The sequence below is a fragment of the Glycine max genome, chromosome 18, assembly GCF_000004515.6.
Source record: "Glycine max cultivar Williams 82 chromosome 18, Glycine_max_v4.0, whole genome shotgun sequence".
NCBI lineage: Eukaryota > Viridiplantae > Streptophyta > Magnoliopsida > Fabales > Fabaceae > Glycine > Glycine max.
This window is the reverse complement of record NC_038254.2, coordinates 49,472,441-49,491,603: the sequence shown is the minus strand read 5'-3', so window position 1 is coordinate 49,491,603 and position 19,163 is coordinate 49,472,441. Positions and strand designations below refer to the sequence as shown.

At 31.6% G+C, this 19,163-nt stretch overlaps 1 protein-coding gene across 5 annotated transcripts; it reads left to right on the top strand.

Moving 5' to 3' along the window:
- Positions 1 to 4,754: 4,754 nt before the first annotated feature.
- Positions 4,755 to 10,917, top strand: LOC100811782 (kelch-like protein 1). Of its 5 annotated transcripts, XM_014771222.2 has the most exons (13): positions 4,755 to 4,912; positions 5,251 to 5,406; positions 5,583 to 5,746; positions 6,188 to 6,369; positions 6,482 to 6,722; positions 6,834 to 7,066; positions 7,149 to 7,226; positions 8,529 to 8,859; positions 8,946 to 9,145; positions 9,562 to 9,638; positions 9,783 to 9,884; positions 10,304 to 10,490; positions 10,589 to 10,917. In XM_014771222.2, the coding sequence occupies exons 2-13, from the start codon at positions 5,396 to 5,398 to the stop codon at positions 10,685 to 10,687; spliced, it is 1,905 nt and encodes a 634-aa protein (XP_014626708.1). In that variant the 5' UTR covers positions 4,755 to 4,912; positions 5,251 to 5,395; the 3' UTR covers positions 10,688 to 10,917. The 5 variants fall into 5 exon arrangements, with proteins under 5 accessions (XP_014626708.1, XP_014626706.1, XP_014626707.1 ...); XM_014771220.2 differs by having other exon boundaries at positions 6,482 to 7,066; XM_041011706.1 differs by lacking the exon at positions 4,755 to 4,912 and adding an exon at positions 4,932 to 5,119 and having other exon boundaries at positions 6,482 to 7,066.
- The last annotated feature ends 8,246 nt before the right edge of the window (positions 10,918 to 19,163 follow it).

Sequence of the window (19,163 nt, the reverse complement as noted above, 5' to 3'; positions counted from 1 at the left end):
ATCAACACACTTAAATAACACGAACGATTTTATAAAACTTTAAATCCAAACTAATAAAATATAATCACAAAAGGTCCCTTTATTTGAACTTCACATTCAATTTTTCTTTTAAAAAAATTTAATTAACTTCAAATTAATTTCATAGGACACACTTAAAAAAATGAATAATTTCAAGATAGTAATTTTAAAGACAAAATGAAAATAGGTAATTACAAAATTACTACAAATATATTAAAATAAATATGATACCAAAAGCAACAAAGCATCATCAAATAATACTTTCAACTTGAACGCTTATAAATTTTTAACACACCAACAAATGAACCTAATCTAATTAAAAAAATACTAAAACTTCATATTAAAATAAATTTTGTACTCAAAATACTTCAAATAAATATGATCTACAAATTTTTTTAAATGAAAGTTCAAACGTTCATCAATTATTAACACACTAATAAATCATCAACACCAACCTAATCTAATTAAAAAAATACTACAAATTTCATATTCAAAATATTTTATTTTCACTGATAAAATTTTCTTCGAATAAACATTATTACATAATTTTTCTTTTATTTTACACATTTAAACACACACTAACAAGTCTATGGAAAGTCTATGAAATATAAAATCTACTTTAAAAAAATATTTCATACCACAAAATTTTTTTGATTGCCAAAGCTAACAAAAGAAAAGAAGTTGCAGAGGTAAACTGAAGCATTGAAAAAATGCTGAAAGGGGAGGGGTATTTAAACACCCTAAAACGCCAAAGGGAGTGGCGTTTTAAACCGCCTAAAACGCCAAAGGGAGTGACGTTTTCTTACTTATCCTAAATCGCCAAAGGGAGTAGCGCTACACTGCCATCTGAAAAAGTTGAAACCTGCCTGAAAAGCTGACCCTAGGCTGGTGGCGCCAACAGGACTGGCGCTTCCACTGTGGCAGCTTGAAATCGCCAACGAGCTTGGCACGTCCCCCAACGCTTGCCACGTGTAGCTCATACACGAAGTCGCCACTCCCACTTACGACTTGCATGCTGGGTACGTACAAAAATAGCACCCCCTGAAAAAATGTTTTAAAAGGACACCATTTTGAAAATTAGTTTGTAAATGAATCCCAAACTGTGAAATTTATTACCTCTCATGAACCATCATATTTTTTTCTCGATTTGCGTGCTAATCTTCTAGTGTTATTCTACAAGAACAACCTTACCATACTAAAGATCAAGTCTTTCTTTCTAATAACAAATCTTAACAAGATTAATTCTTACATTTAAGATCAAGGTGTAAAAACACTTATTGGAATTACTCTTACTACTTATTTCTTAATTTGACCGATCACAAATACTAACATACATCTAAGTTTTTATTTTATTTTAACTTTTTTTATATCACCTATTATAACTATTATTTTATTTATTATTATTATTATCTCTGTTTACGTCAGATGAGTAGATATCACTATTCTCCGGTTCATGAGACCAATCCCATCTCCCCGTACGCCTTACCCATACCCTGCTACCTCTCCTTTTATTGGGACTAAGCGTGACAACAAGTTTAGCAGATATTTAGATTCAAATCGATGAATATTAGTAATAGATTTAGGTTGGATCAGTTTTTTAAAAAATGGTAATCCAAACAGAATGAACAAAAAATATAAATAATAATATCGATAATACATTTTCTTTTATTTGATTAAAAATTTAAAATGAAAAAAAAGAAAAAATAAATTTTAAACATTCTTTTGTGGAGGTCCTTTCTAAATCTTTGGGCATAAACCAAAAGGAAATAAATAAAAAAAGAAAATAAATTTTAAACATTCTTTTATGGAGGTTCTTTCTAAATCTTTTGGGCATAAACCAAAAGGGGTTCATGTTTTTGCACTACACGAACCATTTTGTTCTGCTCTTTCCTTTGGACTATTTGTTCAGCCTTTCAGTCCTGGAGACCCTGTGCTACTCAGTGCATCTCTCCCATCATCAGTGCATATCTCTGTTAATAGTTCACTTTGCGTACGTATGACAGAAAAGGTATGTAGGCTTCCAAAATGCACAGTGCACACACTCTTTTTCCTTCTTTTTTTTCTTTCTTTTTTGTATTTTCTTCCCAGTTGTTGATAATAACCACAACACAATGAAAGATTTTTACTTGGTTTTAAAATTTACATGTAGTTCTAGAGTTTTGAGATAAATCCCATTTTTATGAATTATGGATTTTTGAACTGGTTTGTTCTACTCTTATTCTCATTTCGTAGTCCCCACTCGTACGTTATTGGTCGGTGTATTATGACGAAAATTGACTTTTTTACTGTTTTTTTTGAGTTATTTCAATCCACTGTCTTAATATTTAATTTTATGATTCAATTTAAAATTGTATGATTTTCAAAAAATAACATTGAGATAAATAAAAAAAAAATAACAGAGAAATCAGGTCTATGATAACGCTTTGATTCCATGTCTCAATGGTAAATGGTAAAGTTTCAAAACATGAGAGTTTGTAGTCTTAAACTATAACTCTTCCAGTTTTGTTAATTTGGTTGTTTGATGGTTCTCGTGAATTGGAATTCTGGAATGTCATTGTGATTTCTTCCTTTGTCAGTTTTCATTGTGGCATTGGCATTTTAAGCAAAAAAAGAAAAAAAAAAGAAAAGAGAAAATCTTTTATTAATTTTGTTCAGAAGAATTGAATGTCATGCTGCATTCAACTTTTACGAAGACATTTGTGTCCAGTCAAGAAAAATAAAAAAATGATGACATTTGTGTGAAAATCTTTTACGATGACTTTTCATCTTCTCGCTGGTAAAATTACTTAATCATATTATTTTATAATCATGTTTTAGGTAAAATTACCTAATCATATAATATGAATTTATCTGTGTATGTGTTATAGTCAATTATTTAAGTATAATTTTATTTATTTAGAAAATTTAGGAAAATTATTTGACATTTATTTTATTTTGGACTCTATATTTTTCTTCTAAAAAAACTATTGAAATCAATATTAATTTTACGTTTAATGAATAAATTTATGATTGATATATAAAAAGTCTTTTTTGATAAAAATGTTAATGATAAAATCGCACAGTTACCTGCTCTAATAACAATTCCAAATCGAAATAGTGATAATACTACGCTTTCTTATGTTTGACTAAGGCGACGTTTGTTTGGTGGATAATTTTTTTAAGTCCTGAAACATTTTTTTTATGTGAATATAACATTGGTGGAAATATTTTTTATATATATATTTTTTATATTTTTAGGATAATTTAGTTGAGTTATTTTTTCCTAGAAATGTATTATAATAATTAAAATATTCTTAGTATCAAATATATATTTTTAACTTAAAAGTTGATACCATGTTATAAGATCTTGTTATATTTATATGTATAAAAAAGTAGATTAAGAAAAATTCGTTATCTATGATCTAGGATAAAAAAAACAAGATTTCTTTTTACCATGGAACTAATGTGCAAAAACCTCATAATTTCTATGTTTGTATAATGCTAAACAAGTTTCCTTTCTAACAATATATACTTACATTGCATTACATTTAATTTTAAAATAAATTTAAAAAGGATATACTGTGAAAAGGTAATTAATTAAATATTAAGTTGTTATTTTTAAAATTTCATTTCATTTACTATCATGTTATTTTTTTTAAAATATTTTAAAATGTCTCTTATTATTGGTTTTGGTTCAATTGTTTAGTTCTGTCCCATATGTTCTATTATTTATTTTTAAGCAAATAATCATATACATAATTCGTATTAGAACGTGAGGAGTAGAAGAGCAAATATGTTTGAAAATAACATACCACATTTATGTATTCAATTACATATATTTGAATTTGTGCATGATTATATTCTACTGGCTAAACATTTTCTTTTCATAGAGGTCATATTGAATGTATATTAGGTGATGATTGTCTGTTAACCGTAATTTTAATAGGTATATTCTTTAAACAATATTAATTTGTATTTTGTAACTTCAATCAACCAACATATACTGATAATATTATTTGTTTTGGATTTAATCTATAACTTTTAGGTTAACTCAAATTTTGCTTGAAATAGGAAAAAATGTGCGACATGTTACAGTGCCAAACACAACTAATCTCTCAACGATGAGGTTAAATATTTACAACTAATATCTATTTACGATATAAAATATTATATACATTTTTATATTAGCTCACAATTAATTTCAATTATTAGGATACGATATCTTCTTTTACATTAGCAATAAACAAACCTGTTTGAACAAATTTGGGTTAAGGGACTTTTTTTTTATTGTTAGTGTCAAATATAATCAGGATAGAGAATGACATCTTGATCAACAATAACATGACATGTTAATGTTTGAGATATTTGTATTATCTAATTGTGAAATCTATATTTTATGCGTTATCTCTTTTTTTCTGGTGTATAATAGACTGATAATTTACTTCATTTATCTATGTTGCTATTTTCATGTTTATCAACTTTTCTAATACTTAAATTTATAACTTATTTGCTTATATTCAAAACTTATTTATTTAATGTTATGCTCTCAATTTAAAAAACAATTTTTAAATGAATCTTATATTGTTTATACATTATGCTATCTATGAAACAAAATCCCTAAGAAAAATAAAAAAATAAAAGTAATATATTTTCTTTTATTTGATTAAAATAAATAAAAAGAAGAAAATCAACTTTTAAAAAAATTCTTTTATTTATTTTTGTTCGCTCTAATTCCTTTCTTCACTGCAAAGAGCAGAGTGGGTTTATATTTTGCAACTGTAAACACACTCGTAATAAGCTGCTCCTTCCTCTGGAAGCTTTGTTCGGTCTTTCAGTCTTCGCGACCCTTTGGAAGCATCTCTCGTTATTCTCTCACTTTCTCTCTTCATCGTTTGCTTTGCGTATGCCTGAAAATGTAGGCTTCAAAACGCACACCCTCTTTCTTTTTTTTTTTTTTTCTTCCCAGGTTTTGATCATAACAACAATGTAACGTTTTGGTTTGGTTTTGAATTTTCCATGTCTTTTAGAGTTTTGGGGTAAACCCCATTTCGTCAATTTTGGAAATTTGAACTTCGTTTGTTCTGTTGTTCTCTGCCGTTCTTGTGAATGCCATTTATGAAAGGTTTTGGTCTGGAAATTTCCACGTTGCTTTACTGATTTGGGTTTATTCGGATAAACCCCATTTCATCAATTTTGGATTTTTGAACTGAGTTTTTTGTGTTTTTTTTTTCTTGTTCCTACTTGCTTGGACAGTGAATGCCACCTATGATGTTTTGATGCATTGGTAAGGCTTCTAAACACGAGAGTTTGCACTGTTGAACTGTACTAGTTTTGCTTGCGGTTCTTGTGAATTGGAAATTTGGAATGTGGCCCATGATCGTTTTGCTGTTCTGGAAAAATGGTTCCTTTGTGAGTTTCCGTTGTGGCATTGGTATTTTAAGCTAATTTTTTTGTTCTCTTATTTATTAGTTTTTTTTCTGATGTTGGATTAAGTTGCATTCAAGATATTGACAAATGACAACTTACTTTATGCTTTAATTTTGCCATAGATTGTAAATGAATTAACCTTTCTCCTCTCTTACCAGGGTGGGGGCGCGGAAGAAAACACAAACTTCTCAGTTCAGTGTGACTCAAACTTTCTCTCCAAATTCATCATGTGGCCGAAATTTGAGAAAGAACCAACTTGGTGGCATCATCTTCGGATGCAAGAATGCCACAATGAAAGAATGTCTATCTAAACAACTGTTTGGTCAGTTCTTCTCTTTTCTCTTTTCCTTTCTTTAAAGTATAGTGTGAAACCCTGTTAGTATGAATCTAAGACACTAACATGATGATATGGTTCTAAAAAATGGTCTGCAACTGCAATTGTGTCTGTAACTTTAAGGTTTTTTTGATTCACCATGATTGCATCAGTTGCAATTTCCTGCACTGTCAAGGATTGCAATGAAACCTCAACCGCAAAAACAATTTAAAACTCTTTATGAATTATGATACTTAGCATTTTGAAATGAACATTGTGTTGTGCAGTTGTGCCCATCGGAAGTCTCTACTCTGTGACATGGAAACAATTGTATCTTCTCTGGAACTCAGTGCTTAAATTTTGTATTATTTACATATGATAATCTGTACTGCCAGTGAAGACGAGTGTAGTAATCTCTAGCTCATGGGAACTTTTATCTGTTTTGAACAGGCTTACCAGCTCATCACTTCTGTTATGTGAAGAATATTGATCCAGGGTTGCCTCTGTTTCTGTTCAATTATACTGACAGGAAACTTCATGGAATTTTTGAGGCAGCCAGCAGTGGGAGAATGTTTATAGACCCCTATGGATGGACTACAGATGGTTCAGAGAGAACACAGTATCCTGCGCAGGTATATCACCAACTTGTAGAGTATAATTGATATGGTTCTATTCAAGACAATTGTCGTCATGATTCATGAAAAGGTCTTTATGCTCATACTTTTTTGTTTTTTGATATTTAAGGTGCAAATTTGTGTCCGACTAAAGTGCCACCCATTGCCTGAAGATAAATTCAAAGAAGTAATTGCAGACAACTACTACACTCATAATCGTTTCTATTTTGAGCTAGACCATGCACAAACAAGCAAACTTATTTCCTTACTATCAGCTGGAGCAATTGCCTCTGATAATTCTGCCCCACAGAATACACAGAAGTGGATAACTGTATCACGACCTCTTGCATCAAATGAAACTTTGAGGGAAGGTGAAACATCTAAAATGCTTGAATTAGAGACAGAGCATTCTACTCACTCAAGTACAAGATCATATTGGATTGAAAATGACTTTTCTTTTGACGGATACATCCGGCCATTAGATACTAATGAAGTTGAGAAGGAAGTAAACGAGGATGAGCAGAACAGCATATTTATGAAACTGAAGGAGTTAACACTTGACAGTGAAAGTCAAGATTTATCCTTGGCAAACAATGCCAATGATACTCCTGGTATGAATAACACAGAAGAGGGTTATATGGAGGCGTTGGATGGTTTAGATGAGAAGGAACAGACTTCTAATCCTCCATTTGATTATCAATATAACATAGCCCAGGTGATTTAGCATGTTTGATGGAAAACATTAAATGTGATATGTTAATTTATTTTGCAAGCAACTAACTTTTAGTGTATTTTAGTTGGTGCAAGAGGTCAAAGAATTGACAAATTTCCAGAAAATACAAACGGAGAGGAATTGCTACCTGGAGCAGAAGCTGGTACACTTTTCTATGTTGTAGATTCTATCGGAAATTTATCATGTTTCTCAATTGTTTCTCCCTCCCAAACATCTTTAAGCATATTGTTGGAATGCATTAAAATGTATTAGGTTATCATAGAAATTGACCAAGCATGTGGAATTTCTCAATCTACAATGTTTATTGATTTTTGTTAAGTAATTATCCCCCGATGTAATTTTAACTTCTGCTACCGTTTGATGTCCCCAAATATGTAGATCACCTGCTGGTATGCTTGTTTTTACTCATTACAATATCTTCACAGATTTGAAATTTCCTTTTTAATTGACTCATTTCAACAAGGTTTTGGTTCTGCACTTCTGCTGCAGCAATGTAGTGGGAGAATGAAACCTATAAAACAAGTTGAGTCCAACAATTTAAATATAGCGAGATTCACTTTTTTTTGGGGTTATATTAGGATCCAATCGCAGGTTGTGAGACTTGAGTTCCACGTTGGAAGTATACGATTCTAGTGTGGGCTTTATAAGGCCTTGGGATCAACTAGCTTTTGTGGTGTGGTTTTCTCAGTTCCATCAATTGGTATCAAAGCTTTCCACCATGTCTTGCAGCTGCAAACAAGTGGCGCAAGTGGTGACACTGTCATTGCAGTGTTTGCCTCAGATTAGTCAAAGGGCTAGCACCTAGTGCATTTCCAGCTCACGAGGGCACTGGGGCAGTAGAGCATGGTGGGATGGTGGGATGTTAGGATTCAATTGTAAGGTATGAGACTTTGAGTCCCACAGTGTAAGTATGGGATTCTAGTGTGGGATTTATATGACCTTGGATTCGCCAACTACAACAATTAGCTTTTGTGGCATGGTTCTCCCATGGTTCTTATCAGATTCTTTCTGTCCCACTACATCAGTAAATCTATGGAATGACCATTGAAGATCCAAACCTGGAGTTTCTTTCCTCTGAAGTTTGAGAACACATAATTTAATGTAATTTAGAGTGTTTAGAAAGTAAACTAAAGATAATATAAGTTGAAACTTTAAAGCATTAATGCATGGCTGGCTAGCTGGATAATTGAAGAAAAGCAATGAATGGCACTATGGTAGTACATTAAGAATGGCTAAGAAGCTTGCATTGATTACTTGAGATAATTATTAAATGCCCAAAAGTATAAATGACTGCAATTAAATGTAGGTCGAAGATAATTTGAATAAATTTATCTGAGCGATATTGAAGTCAGAATAGTCTTTTGGAAGTAATGTTGGTATCTTTAATTGCACTCAGTTTCTATTTACCGTATCAATTTTGGCTTGTTTTTTACATGCCATTCAGATTGAGGCAGAAATGGAAATTCAGCATCTAAAAGATCGTTGTACACTTTTAGAATCTGCATGCAATATTCCTAATCATTTGGCACATGTTGAGAAGGTAGCAGTAAAGTCAACAGCTGAGCTGCATTTAGATCCCAAAGATTCATTGTTTCTAATAGGAGGCTTTGATGGAAATTCATGGTTAGCAACTATGGATTTGTATTGTACTTCTCAGAATGTAATCAAATCTCTTAAGCCTATGAGCTCAGTTCGTTCATATGCTTCCGTTGTGTGGTTGAATGGTGAAATTTATGTTTTTGGTGGTGGAAATGGTTATGTTTGGTATGACACAGGTATGAGATCTAGCCATGCTTTTCAAATAATTATATTTTGGAATGACATGAAGCTTTGTCAACCCTTTTATCTTCTATCTGTGTAGTCGAATCATACAATCCAGTTCATGACAACTGGACCTTGTGCCCCTCTTTGAACCAGAAGAAGGGAAGCTTGTCTGGAGCTGCTTTGAATGACAAAATATTTGCTGTTGGTGGTGGCAATGGAGTTGATTGCTTTTCAGATGTTGAGATGCTTGATTTAGATATTGGGCGGTGGATCCCTACACGCTCAATGCTAGAAAAGGTAAATGGGACAATCAAATGGTCAATATTTCAGGTCTTGACTGAGATTTGAGAGGTAACTGCAAAATGACATGATAAATTATGTGGTTTTTGAGGCTTAAGCTTCTAAAGATGTCAATTGGAATTAATATTTTACAACATTTTATCCATTTAAAGTTGACTTTTGTCAGTTATTTTTTACAAGAGGTAACTTTAAAATGGTTTAGGTCTTTAGGTTGCTTATATCACGATGTAGTCTGTATGTTTGCATCAGGTATTGTTACCGGACTTATACCTTTAATGTATTTGTCACTTCGAAGATGGCCAGCGTATTTTCAATCTCATATGGCAGAATAAATTATGTAATCATTTAGATAATTTTTTTGAAAAGCATGAGAACTATTTAACTAGTTACTTGAATGCTCTTTATATTTCCAGAGATTTGCTCTTTCTGCAGTGGAACTCAATGGTGCAATCTATGCCATTGGCGGATTTGATGGAAATGATTACTTAAGGTAATATTTATAACTTGATTTTGGTTCAGTTTTTTTAGATCATTAGTTGAAACTTGTTATGCAAATATGATTGATCTAGACTATGTTATATATATAATAGGGTGTTGTTTTATATTTGTACTAATGTGAATGACACTTCCACAGGTCTGCTGAAAGATTTGATCCAAGGGAACATTCTTGGACCAAAATACCAAACATGAATGTAAAGCGAGGCTGCCATTCATTAGTTGTTCTAAATGAAAAATTGTGAGCTCGTCTTTTTTCTCCATAATTGCATTTTGTTTTCATTGATGAAGGAACAATTGATATTGCACAAGTGTGCTGTGAGTGTTTTGCAATGTGTTAATCTTGACCATGCCAACTTAATGTTGTTCCAAAATGTTCTACTGCCCAAATCCCAAACAATCTGTACACAAGATGATTTTGAAAAGAATGGAGGGAATAATCAGTAAATTTTATAAATCTAAACTTGGTTGTTTTCTGGATTCATTATGTGTTTGGAAAGTGCTCAACTTTGAATCATTTTGAACAAAATCATGCAACCATAAACAGGGTAAAATTCTATAGATAAAGTACTGCTATTCTAACCATAGATCTAACTCTTGTTTTGAAATTTTTTGTGCTTGACTGAGACAAGCTTCACTTAAAATTCTTGCATTGCATAGGTATGCTCTTGGTGGCTTCGATGGTGACAAAATGGTTCCAAGTATTGAAGTGTTTGATCCTCGTCTTGGGGCATGGACAATGGGGGAACCAATGAATCATTGTAGGGGGTATTCTGCTGCTGTAGTTGTCAAGGAATCCATTTATATGATTGGAGGAGTTAAAGTTGGCGAGAACATTGTAGATACAGTCAGTAAATCTATTAATACTAATATTTTGCCTTTGAAGAAACATTTAGGACTAGCCTCATAAATACTTCATAACTAATCTAAGTATATACATTACAGGTTGAGAATTATAAGGAAGGTCAGGGATGGCAGGAAACTTGCACTACAGCTGCTGTTAAAAGGTGCTTCTTGTCAGCTATTGCCTGCAGTCATGAGTGACAGAAGGTTCTTCAGTCGTCACATAGACACAATTTTTTGTGAAGTCATAGGCTGAGGAGATAATTTTGCATGACTGTTTGTGCATGAGTTAAAGTTGCAGGACATCAACATTGTATATGAATTGTTTGGTTATTCCTATAGGTGACCCCATTTTCATTTTTAATCAACTAAAATCTGAAGCTGTTAGTATGTTTGCTTTTTTCTAATTCATCAGACGAGTTTAATGGCAATGATGATGACAATAAGGGCAATCAGCTGATAACTACTCGGATACTAGGAGCTAATATGTTAATTGAAAAGTCAGATACAATTATTTGCATAATCAAACAGGATACTAGTTGTATGAACCTAATTTGTAGATTTTATGGTGCATGTAGTGCACTACGTATATACTCTGGTTACTGAATGAAACCATAAGAATATTTACTCATGAAGAAACTCAAATAATGTTGCCTATTGTAAACATTCTTGGCTGTGTTGCATGTCATGTATTAGACTGAATTTGTGTTTAGTTTAACGTGTTAAAATGGTTCTCTAAATGTATGTACAAACTAGTATATAACTTGTGTTGGACATAATAAATATTTATTTTATATAATTAAAATTTATAATAAATGTATTTTAATATATAAAATTATATTTAAAGTATAAAATGATTAACTTGAATCGATTTATAAGGTATTTTTAATTATTGACAGTTTCTTTAAAATATTGGTATTAATTGTAAAATAATATATAAACTGTCAATAATATATCAACTTGTTGTAATTAATATATAAAATAATATATTTAAGCATACTAAAAAAATAACGAATAACTTTAGTTTTTTTTGTATAATTACAAATGTTAGCCTAGTTTAAATTTAAAGTTATTCTACTTTTGTTATATGTTAAAGTTAAACTAAAAAAATATGTGGTGTTATATATTATAGATAAAGTTATTCTAACTAAAATAAAAGGATTGAATAAAATAAATATATGTAATGATTTTAATTTAAATTTATATTGTCATGGTAAATAAAATATTCTAAAAATATTATGTCATCAACATAAAATATTGTATCTATCAATTATAAATTATGATTAATATAACTTTTAAGGTAAGGTAGTTATTGTAAAATTTAATAAATTTATTATCTATGAAAAATTGTGATTGAATAATGTAATTTTTTTTTCATTTTAATACATAAATTGTTAAAATGTACAATAAGTCTTCAATAATATGAAATGTATTTATTAGCCACTATAAACTTTAATATATGTAGTGATAACTCATTTTTGAATTTTTCTCGTAGATTAATAGCTTAGAACAATTTAATTCTTCTTTAAATATAATTCAATCAATTATTTTTTATTATAGATCCTATCACCATTATTGTAAAGTTTATTTTTTACATTGGTTGAATATTTAATCACAACAAAAAATATTAGTTTGATTTTTTTTATATGAGTTGTTTATAATAGTTACAATTGAGATTTGAACTTATGATCTCATATATATTATTCCAAACTCTCCATCACTAAGTTCATTTTAATAGTTTTTGTTTGATTTAATAATTATTTTTAAATTTAAAATTGATTTTAAACTTTATTCTTAACTTAATTTTATAATAAAAATTTAAACATAAAACACATCACTTTAAAATCAATTTTAACAATTTTTTTTACTTATCCATTATTCATATTTATTTATCAACGCATAAAATACAAATTGATTAAAACAAATTGTCACAGGTGAACACCAACCGTCTTTTCGGTGTAACCAAGCTTTGAACATAATTGGCATAGATCCTTCGTGTACGTGTTGCAGGAGATTTTACCGTGTTCTAATGTATTCTCTCTCTCATCATAATTAATTGCTCGCAATCGATAACATGTAGTGTCGATCATGAGGACACGACCATCCTCATACATGATCAATGGCGATAAGTCATGACATGGTATGCAATCAATTTGTATTGTAGATCCTGAATAGCGATGTTCTGCGACAGAGTTTGAGATTTTTCATTTGCCATATCGCAAAATGTTTTTGTTTGGTACTCTTAAGGATTTTAATAAAATACCAATAATTACCAAAAACATATTATGTTAGATTATCAAGAGGGGTTGTGAAAAATACCTGGATCCATGATAAACAGCGGAATTGATGAGTCTGAGGAATTGTTGGTTTTGTGTTCTTCCTCAACCAAATTACTGTTTTCCTGTTGGGACCTTAGGTTTCTCGTCAGATGTGGAGAAGAAAATACAATTTCTAATTTTGTGTATTGGGAACCACAACCTTGCTTTATTTAGATTTTAACCTGTTAGAGTTCTCATTATTTCCTAACGGGCCAAACTAGACTCACCAAATTAGATCACTTTTATTGAGCCCATAAATGTAAATAACTAATATAAATGATAAATATAATATGTAACTCACACTAATTAATTAATTAGGAATTATAAAATTCCTAACAATCTCCCACTTGAGCTTCATATTAACCTTAATAATTTATATTGCAAAAGTCTTTAGGTGCACAACTGTATGTTATTTACTTTTAGACTTTCCTCAATTTGGTCCATCTTATATAGTAACACAAAACCATTGTAGTTTTCCTCACAATCCAACGTGATTGAATCACAATGATCACCAATGTCACATATACTTGATGACAGATCAAATATGGATAAGTGACATGAAAATAACATGCAATGTGATCTCATTCATGTTCATTTCCAACTAGTCCAAACTTTATTCTTTATAGAGATAAATCCAAACACAATATAAATATTGCAAACAAAACAAGTTCAAAATGAAATGATAACCTTCAACTTTATTTTATAGAAAATCAATCTATACAAATATCTGAAAAACATAAGACATATATAGAACATAAATGGGACTCCCACTAAACTAAGGTACTATAAGGAGTCACTCCCATATGAGCAGTGTGCTCATGAAAAACTTTAGGTATCAAACCTTTCATAAGTGGGTCAACTAACATATCATTATTCCTTAAATGTTCTATGAAAATCTGTCTATTCTGAACTCTTTCTTTAACAACCAAAAACTTGATGTCAATAAACTTTGATTTGGTTGCACTCCTATTGTTGTTGGAGTAAAGAACTGTTGAGTTATTGTCACAATAAATCTTTAATGGTCTTTCAATGCTGTCAACCACATGCAAACCAATGACAAAATTTTCCAGCCAATGGTTGGATGCCTCAAAACAAGCAATGAACTCCGCGACCATGGTCGAAAAAGCTATGAGAGTCTGTTTAGCAGACTTCCAAGAGATAGCTCCTCCAGCCAACATAAATATGTATCCAAATGTGGAGCGTTTGCTATCTTGACATCCAGCAAAATCAAAGTTTGAGTATCCAATGATCTCCAAATTCTTAGACTTCTTATAAGTGAGCATGTATTCTTTTGTTCTCTTTAGGTAATGCATCACACATTTTGCTGCTTTCCAATGCAGCATTCAATGATTACTCAAATATCTGCCCAGAACTCCTACTACAAGTGCTATATCGGGACGAGTGCAAACTTGAGCGTACATTAGACTTCCTACTGCTGATGCATAAAGAATCTTTTGCATCTCTATTCTTTCAAGGTCATTATTGGGGCATTGTTTGAGACTAAATTTATGTATTTTAGCTATCGGGGTATCTCCTGGTTTACTATCTTTCATGCTGAATCTATCTAGGACCTTATCGATATAACTCTCTTGTGACAACCTTAGGATACCTTGAGAGCGATCTCTTTGTATCTTGATTCCTAATACAAAAGAGGCTTCCCCAAGATCTTTCATCTCAAAATTTTTCGTCAGAAATTTCTTAGTCTTTTGTAAGAAGCTTATATTGTTGCTAGCATGCAGTATATCATCGACATATAACACCAAGAATGAGTATTTACTCCTTTTGGGTAAATCCTTTAGCGACTAGACGAGCCTTATATCTCTTGAAATTGCCCTTTGAATCCTTTTTGGTTTTAAATATCCATTTGCAACCAATAGGTTTCACACTTTCAGGCAATTCGACGAGATCCCAAACGTCATTGTCTTGCATAGATTTCATCTCATCCTTCATGGCATTGATCCATTTTTGAGAGTTAGAACTACGCATGGCTTGACAGAAGTTAATCGGATCATCCTCTGTTAAACTAATGTCATCCTCATTTTCTTGGAGAAAGATAATATAATCATCAGGGATTGCACTTCTCCTCTCTCTATTAGATCTCCTTAATGACACTTCTTGAGGTTGTTGAGGTTGTTGTATAGGTATTTGAGGAAGAACCTCATCATTGTCTTGTTCTTGAACAATGTCATCAACAATAGTTTGAACATTGTTTTTTATTACTGGAGTTGTTTCTTGAACAACAATAAGTATGAGGACTTGAACACTGTCAATAACAGGTTCTTCCTCAAAGACAATTTTCCTTATGTTCTCTTCCTTCCCAAACTCAACTTCCTCAAGAAATCTTGCATTTCCTGTTTCAAATATTGATCTTAAAATGGGATCATAAAACTTATAGCCCCGAGAGCGTTCAACATAGCCAACAAAATAACAACTAATTGTTCTTAAATCCAGCTTTCTTTCATATGGCTTATATGGTCGCGCCTCAGTCGGACAACCCCAAATATGCAAATGCTTAATGCTTAGCTTTTTGCCAGTCCAAAGTTCATAAGGGGTTTTATTAACTACTTTACTTGGCACCCTATTAAGGATGTAAGCTGTGGTCTTTAAGGCTTCTCCCCAAAGTGACTCTGGCAAAGAAGAATGACTAAACATACTTCTCACCATATCCTTAAGAGTTCGATTTCGTTGCTCTGCAACACCATTCATGCTAGGTTTGCCTGGCATAGTATATTGCAGAACAATTCCACACTCTTTGAGAAAAAGCGCAAAAGGTCTTGGACGTTATTCTCTTGATCCATCATATCTACCATAGTACTCACCACCACAGTCAGATTTGACAGCCTTAATTTTCTTTCCAAGTTGAAGTTCAACTTCAACCTTGGAACTCTTAAAAATGTCTAGGGATTGAGACTTCTCGTGTATCTAATAAAGGTAATCATATCTAGAGTAGTCATCTATGAACGAGATAAAGTACTATTGTCCATTCCAAGAAGGTGTCGGAAAAGGACCACAAATGTCCATATGTATCAGTTCTAAGATGTCTTTAGCTCTTTCGGCACCTAATTTCCTTATGTTTGTTCATTTTCCCTTTATGCATTCAACACAAACTTCAAAGTCTGATAAATCTAAAGGTTCAAGAATTTCATCTGACACAAGTCTCTGAATTCTCTGTTTAGAGATATGACCTAAGCGTTTGTGCCAAAAAGTGGTTGAATTCTCTTTTAATTTCCTTTTTGTGCCACGTGAATTTGTTTGCAGTATTTCATTATAGAAACAATTAACATCCAACATATATAGATTATCAATTAAGGAACCAGAACCAATCAAATTCGAATTCTGGTAGAGACTAACTTTATTATTTCCAAATGAACAAGAAAAACCAAATTTGTCCAAACTAGAAATAGAAATTAAATTCTGTCTAAAAGATGGCACAACAAAAGTCTCAAACAAATGCAAATAAGATCGAGTCTTTAATTGCAATCTAAAAGTTCCTATAACCTCCATCGCAACCTTTTTGCCATCGCCAACAAATATGAATCTTTCATTATCACTTGGCAGTCGACTCCACAGGCAATCCTGCATGGTTACACTCAAGGTTATCAATATCGAGAGTCTACGCAGACTCGTGAGAGCTTCTACGAGTCAACTCGTAGAGCCGACTCGTAAGAGTCTACTTCGTAAAAAAAAAATGGATAATAAGTAAATATATTCAAAATGCACCAATTTGCAAACAGATGACAATAAGTTCATAGTTCATAATTCATATTAGTCTATTACAAAACACAACAACTGACCCTACAATGTTGGAGTTGGATCAATCTTGTTACTGAAATTCAATAGAATTATACTTTTCATATGTGAGGAGATGGAAAATGAAAAAGAGAAGATAAAATGAAACTTCAATAACACCAAGAAAAGGTATAATTTCTGAACTTTCTCAGAATTAAAATTTGCTTATGTATTATTTTAAGTTTTAACTATTTCTAATATAGCATATTTAATATCTATTTTAAGCTTTTGATCTAGATAATTTAATTTTTGTGGAACTTAATGATGATGCACAATCTGAGGAAGACCTTGATGATGATGATGGAGATGGAGATGATGATGAAAGTGATGATATTCATGGAGATGATCCTATTAGAGGATTGGACATGCTTCTTTGAAGATATTTACGCTTTTTTTAATTATTTAAATGCTTTAATTTTGAACACTTATGCATGGTTGTCAAACTCTAGAGTCAACTCGTAGACTCTTACGAGTTTACATGAGTCCACTCCGAGTTCACGAGTCTGCTCCGAGTTTGCTCAAAAACGAGTTTGCTTCCGAGTTAACTCGCGAGACTGAAGTAAACTCTTAAACTCGTAAGAGTCTACGAGTTGACTCTAGAGTTTGACAACCATGGTTACACTTATGTGAGTAGTAACACTAGAATCTACCCACCACGTATCTTCAGGTACACTAAATTAACTTTAGAACAAACAAGAGCAAGAGATTTACCTGTCTTTACATGCCATGTGGCGTACTTGGGATATTCTTTCTTCATGTGTCCAGACTTCTTGCAGAAGTAGAAGGTAAATTCCTCATCCTTCTTTGGTTTCTTTTGCTGAGAAGACCCTTCAGCAACACCCTTAGTTTTCTTTCTTTTCTTAATCTGAGAGGTGGAGCTTAAATGAGCACTTTCAGATTTGTCTCTCTGCAGCCTCTCTTTCTCTTGCACATAGTGAAATATAAGCTCATTAAGGGACCATTTGTCTTTCTAAGTGTTATAACTCACTTTGAATTGCCCAAAGTGTGCAGGAAGTGAGATCAAAACTAAATACACGAGCAAGTCTTCACCAAACTCTAACTTAAGTGCTTTCAGTTTAGATGTCAAGTTAGACATTTTCATTATGTACTCCCTTATATTACTTTTGCCCTTATACTTCGTGGAAATGAGTTTAGCCAAAAGGTTACTCATCTCCGCCTTCTCATTTTTGGCAAAGTATTGTTCAATTTTATCAATAAATTTCTTTGCATTTTCACCCTAAAAAATAGAGCCCCGAAACGCTTCTAGAATAGAACGCTTCATGATCATAATGTACATTCGATTGGAACGATCCCATTTCTCAATTTTGACCTCATTGGAGGCTTCCGGAGTGGAAGTGTGTCGTTCCATTCTCAATGCCAAATCCAAATCCATACCGTCAAGAACAATTTTTACGGCTTTCTTCCATACCTTAATTCAACATAATGTTATTGTTCACTTAAGCAAATACATTTGTAGCACTAGCAACAGAAACTGAATAATAATAAAAATAAACATAATTACATGCTCACAAATAAGCCAATAAGTTATATTATATATATATATATATATATATATATATATATATATATATATATATATAAGACATGTGTAAAATAGTTCACATAACAAACTCATCACAAGATACCCAGTACAACATTAATTCATAGTCTGTGGACAAAGAAATTAATTTGTAATTGGTACTTTCAACACAATGATCAAATATTGACAATAAATTCTGTTAAATAATAGTCTTTCTTTGGACACATTATAATTCACATGAAAATACCTTATAATTGTCACACATTTATCATCACAGGTACAAAATTATTTGGCCAAATTGTGTCTTTGGGCTGAGCACAATTCACATAAATAATTTTATACTAATATCTATGCAATTTTAATTAAATTAATTTACGCAATAGAGATTGCTTTGACAGTATATTGTTTCAATCAACTCAATCAAAATTACTAGACATAGAAAAAGGAATAATTTTGAGGTTTTGTAATTTCTGAATTTACACCAAAACATAATGGGAATCACCAATTAATACACATAATTCACAAATAAAAACAAAAAAAAAAATGCAAAAACCAAATTGCATTTAACGATACGCAATAGGGGTTTTCTTATGATGATATAATAAAAGCCAAAGATTATGTATCACATGTATATCATGTCATGGCATGGATTCATGACATGCATAAGGAAACAAAACCAACAACCATAAAAAAAACAAACACGTGAACGAGAAGCAAAAATGGATGACTAGTTTGGAGTGAGAAAAAAAAATAGCTTTTCTCATGGAATCCGAACGCAAAACATGAACGCACATACGATGATTATTATATCGTGATCGAAAAGAAAAAAAATTCCAAACTTACAATCATAATTATAATTGCAAAGATAAAATCCCAAAATAAAATTAGAGTTCATGTAGCAAAATAACACAGGTATAACGCAAACCAAATAACTTTAATTCTCAATAAGCTAACAATAATGGTGGTTCTGATACCACTTGTTTGGTACTCTCAGGGATCTTAATAAAATATCAATAATCACCATAAACAC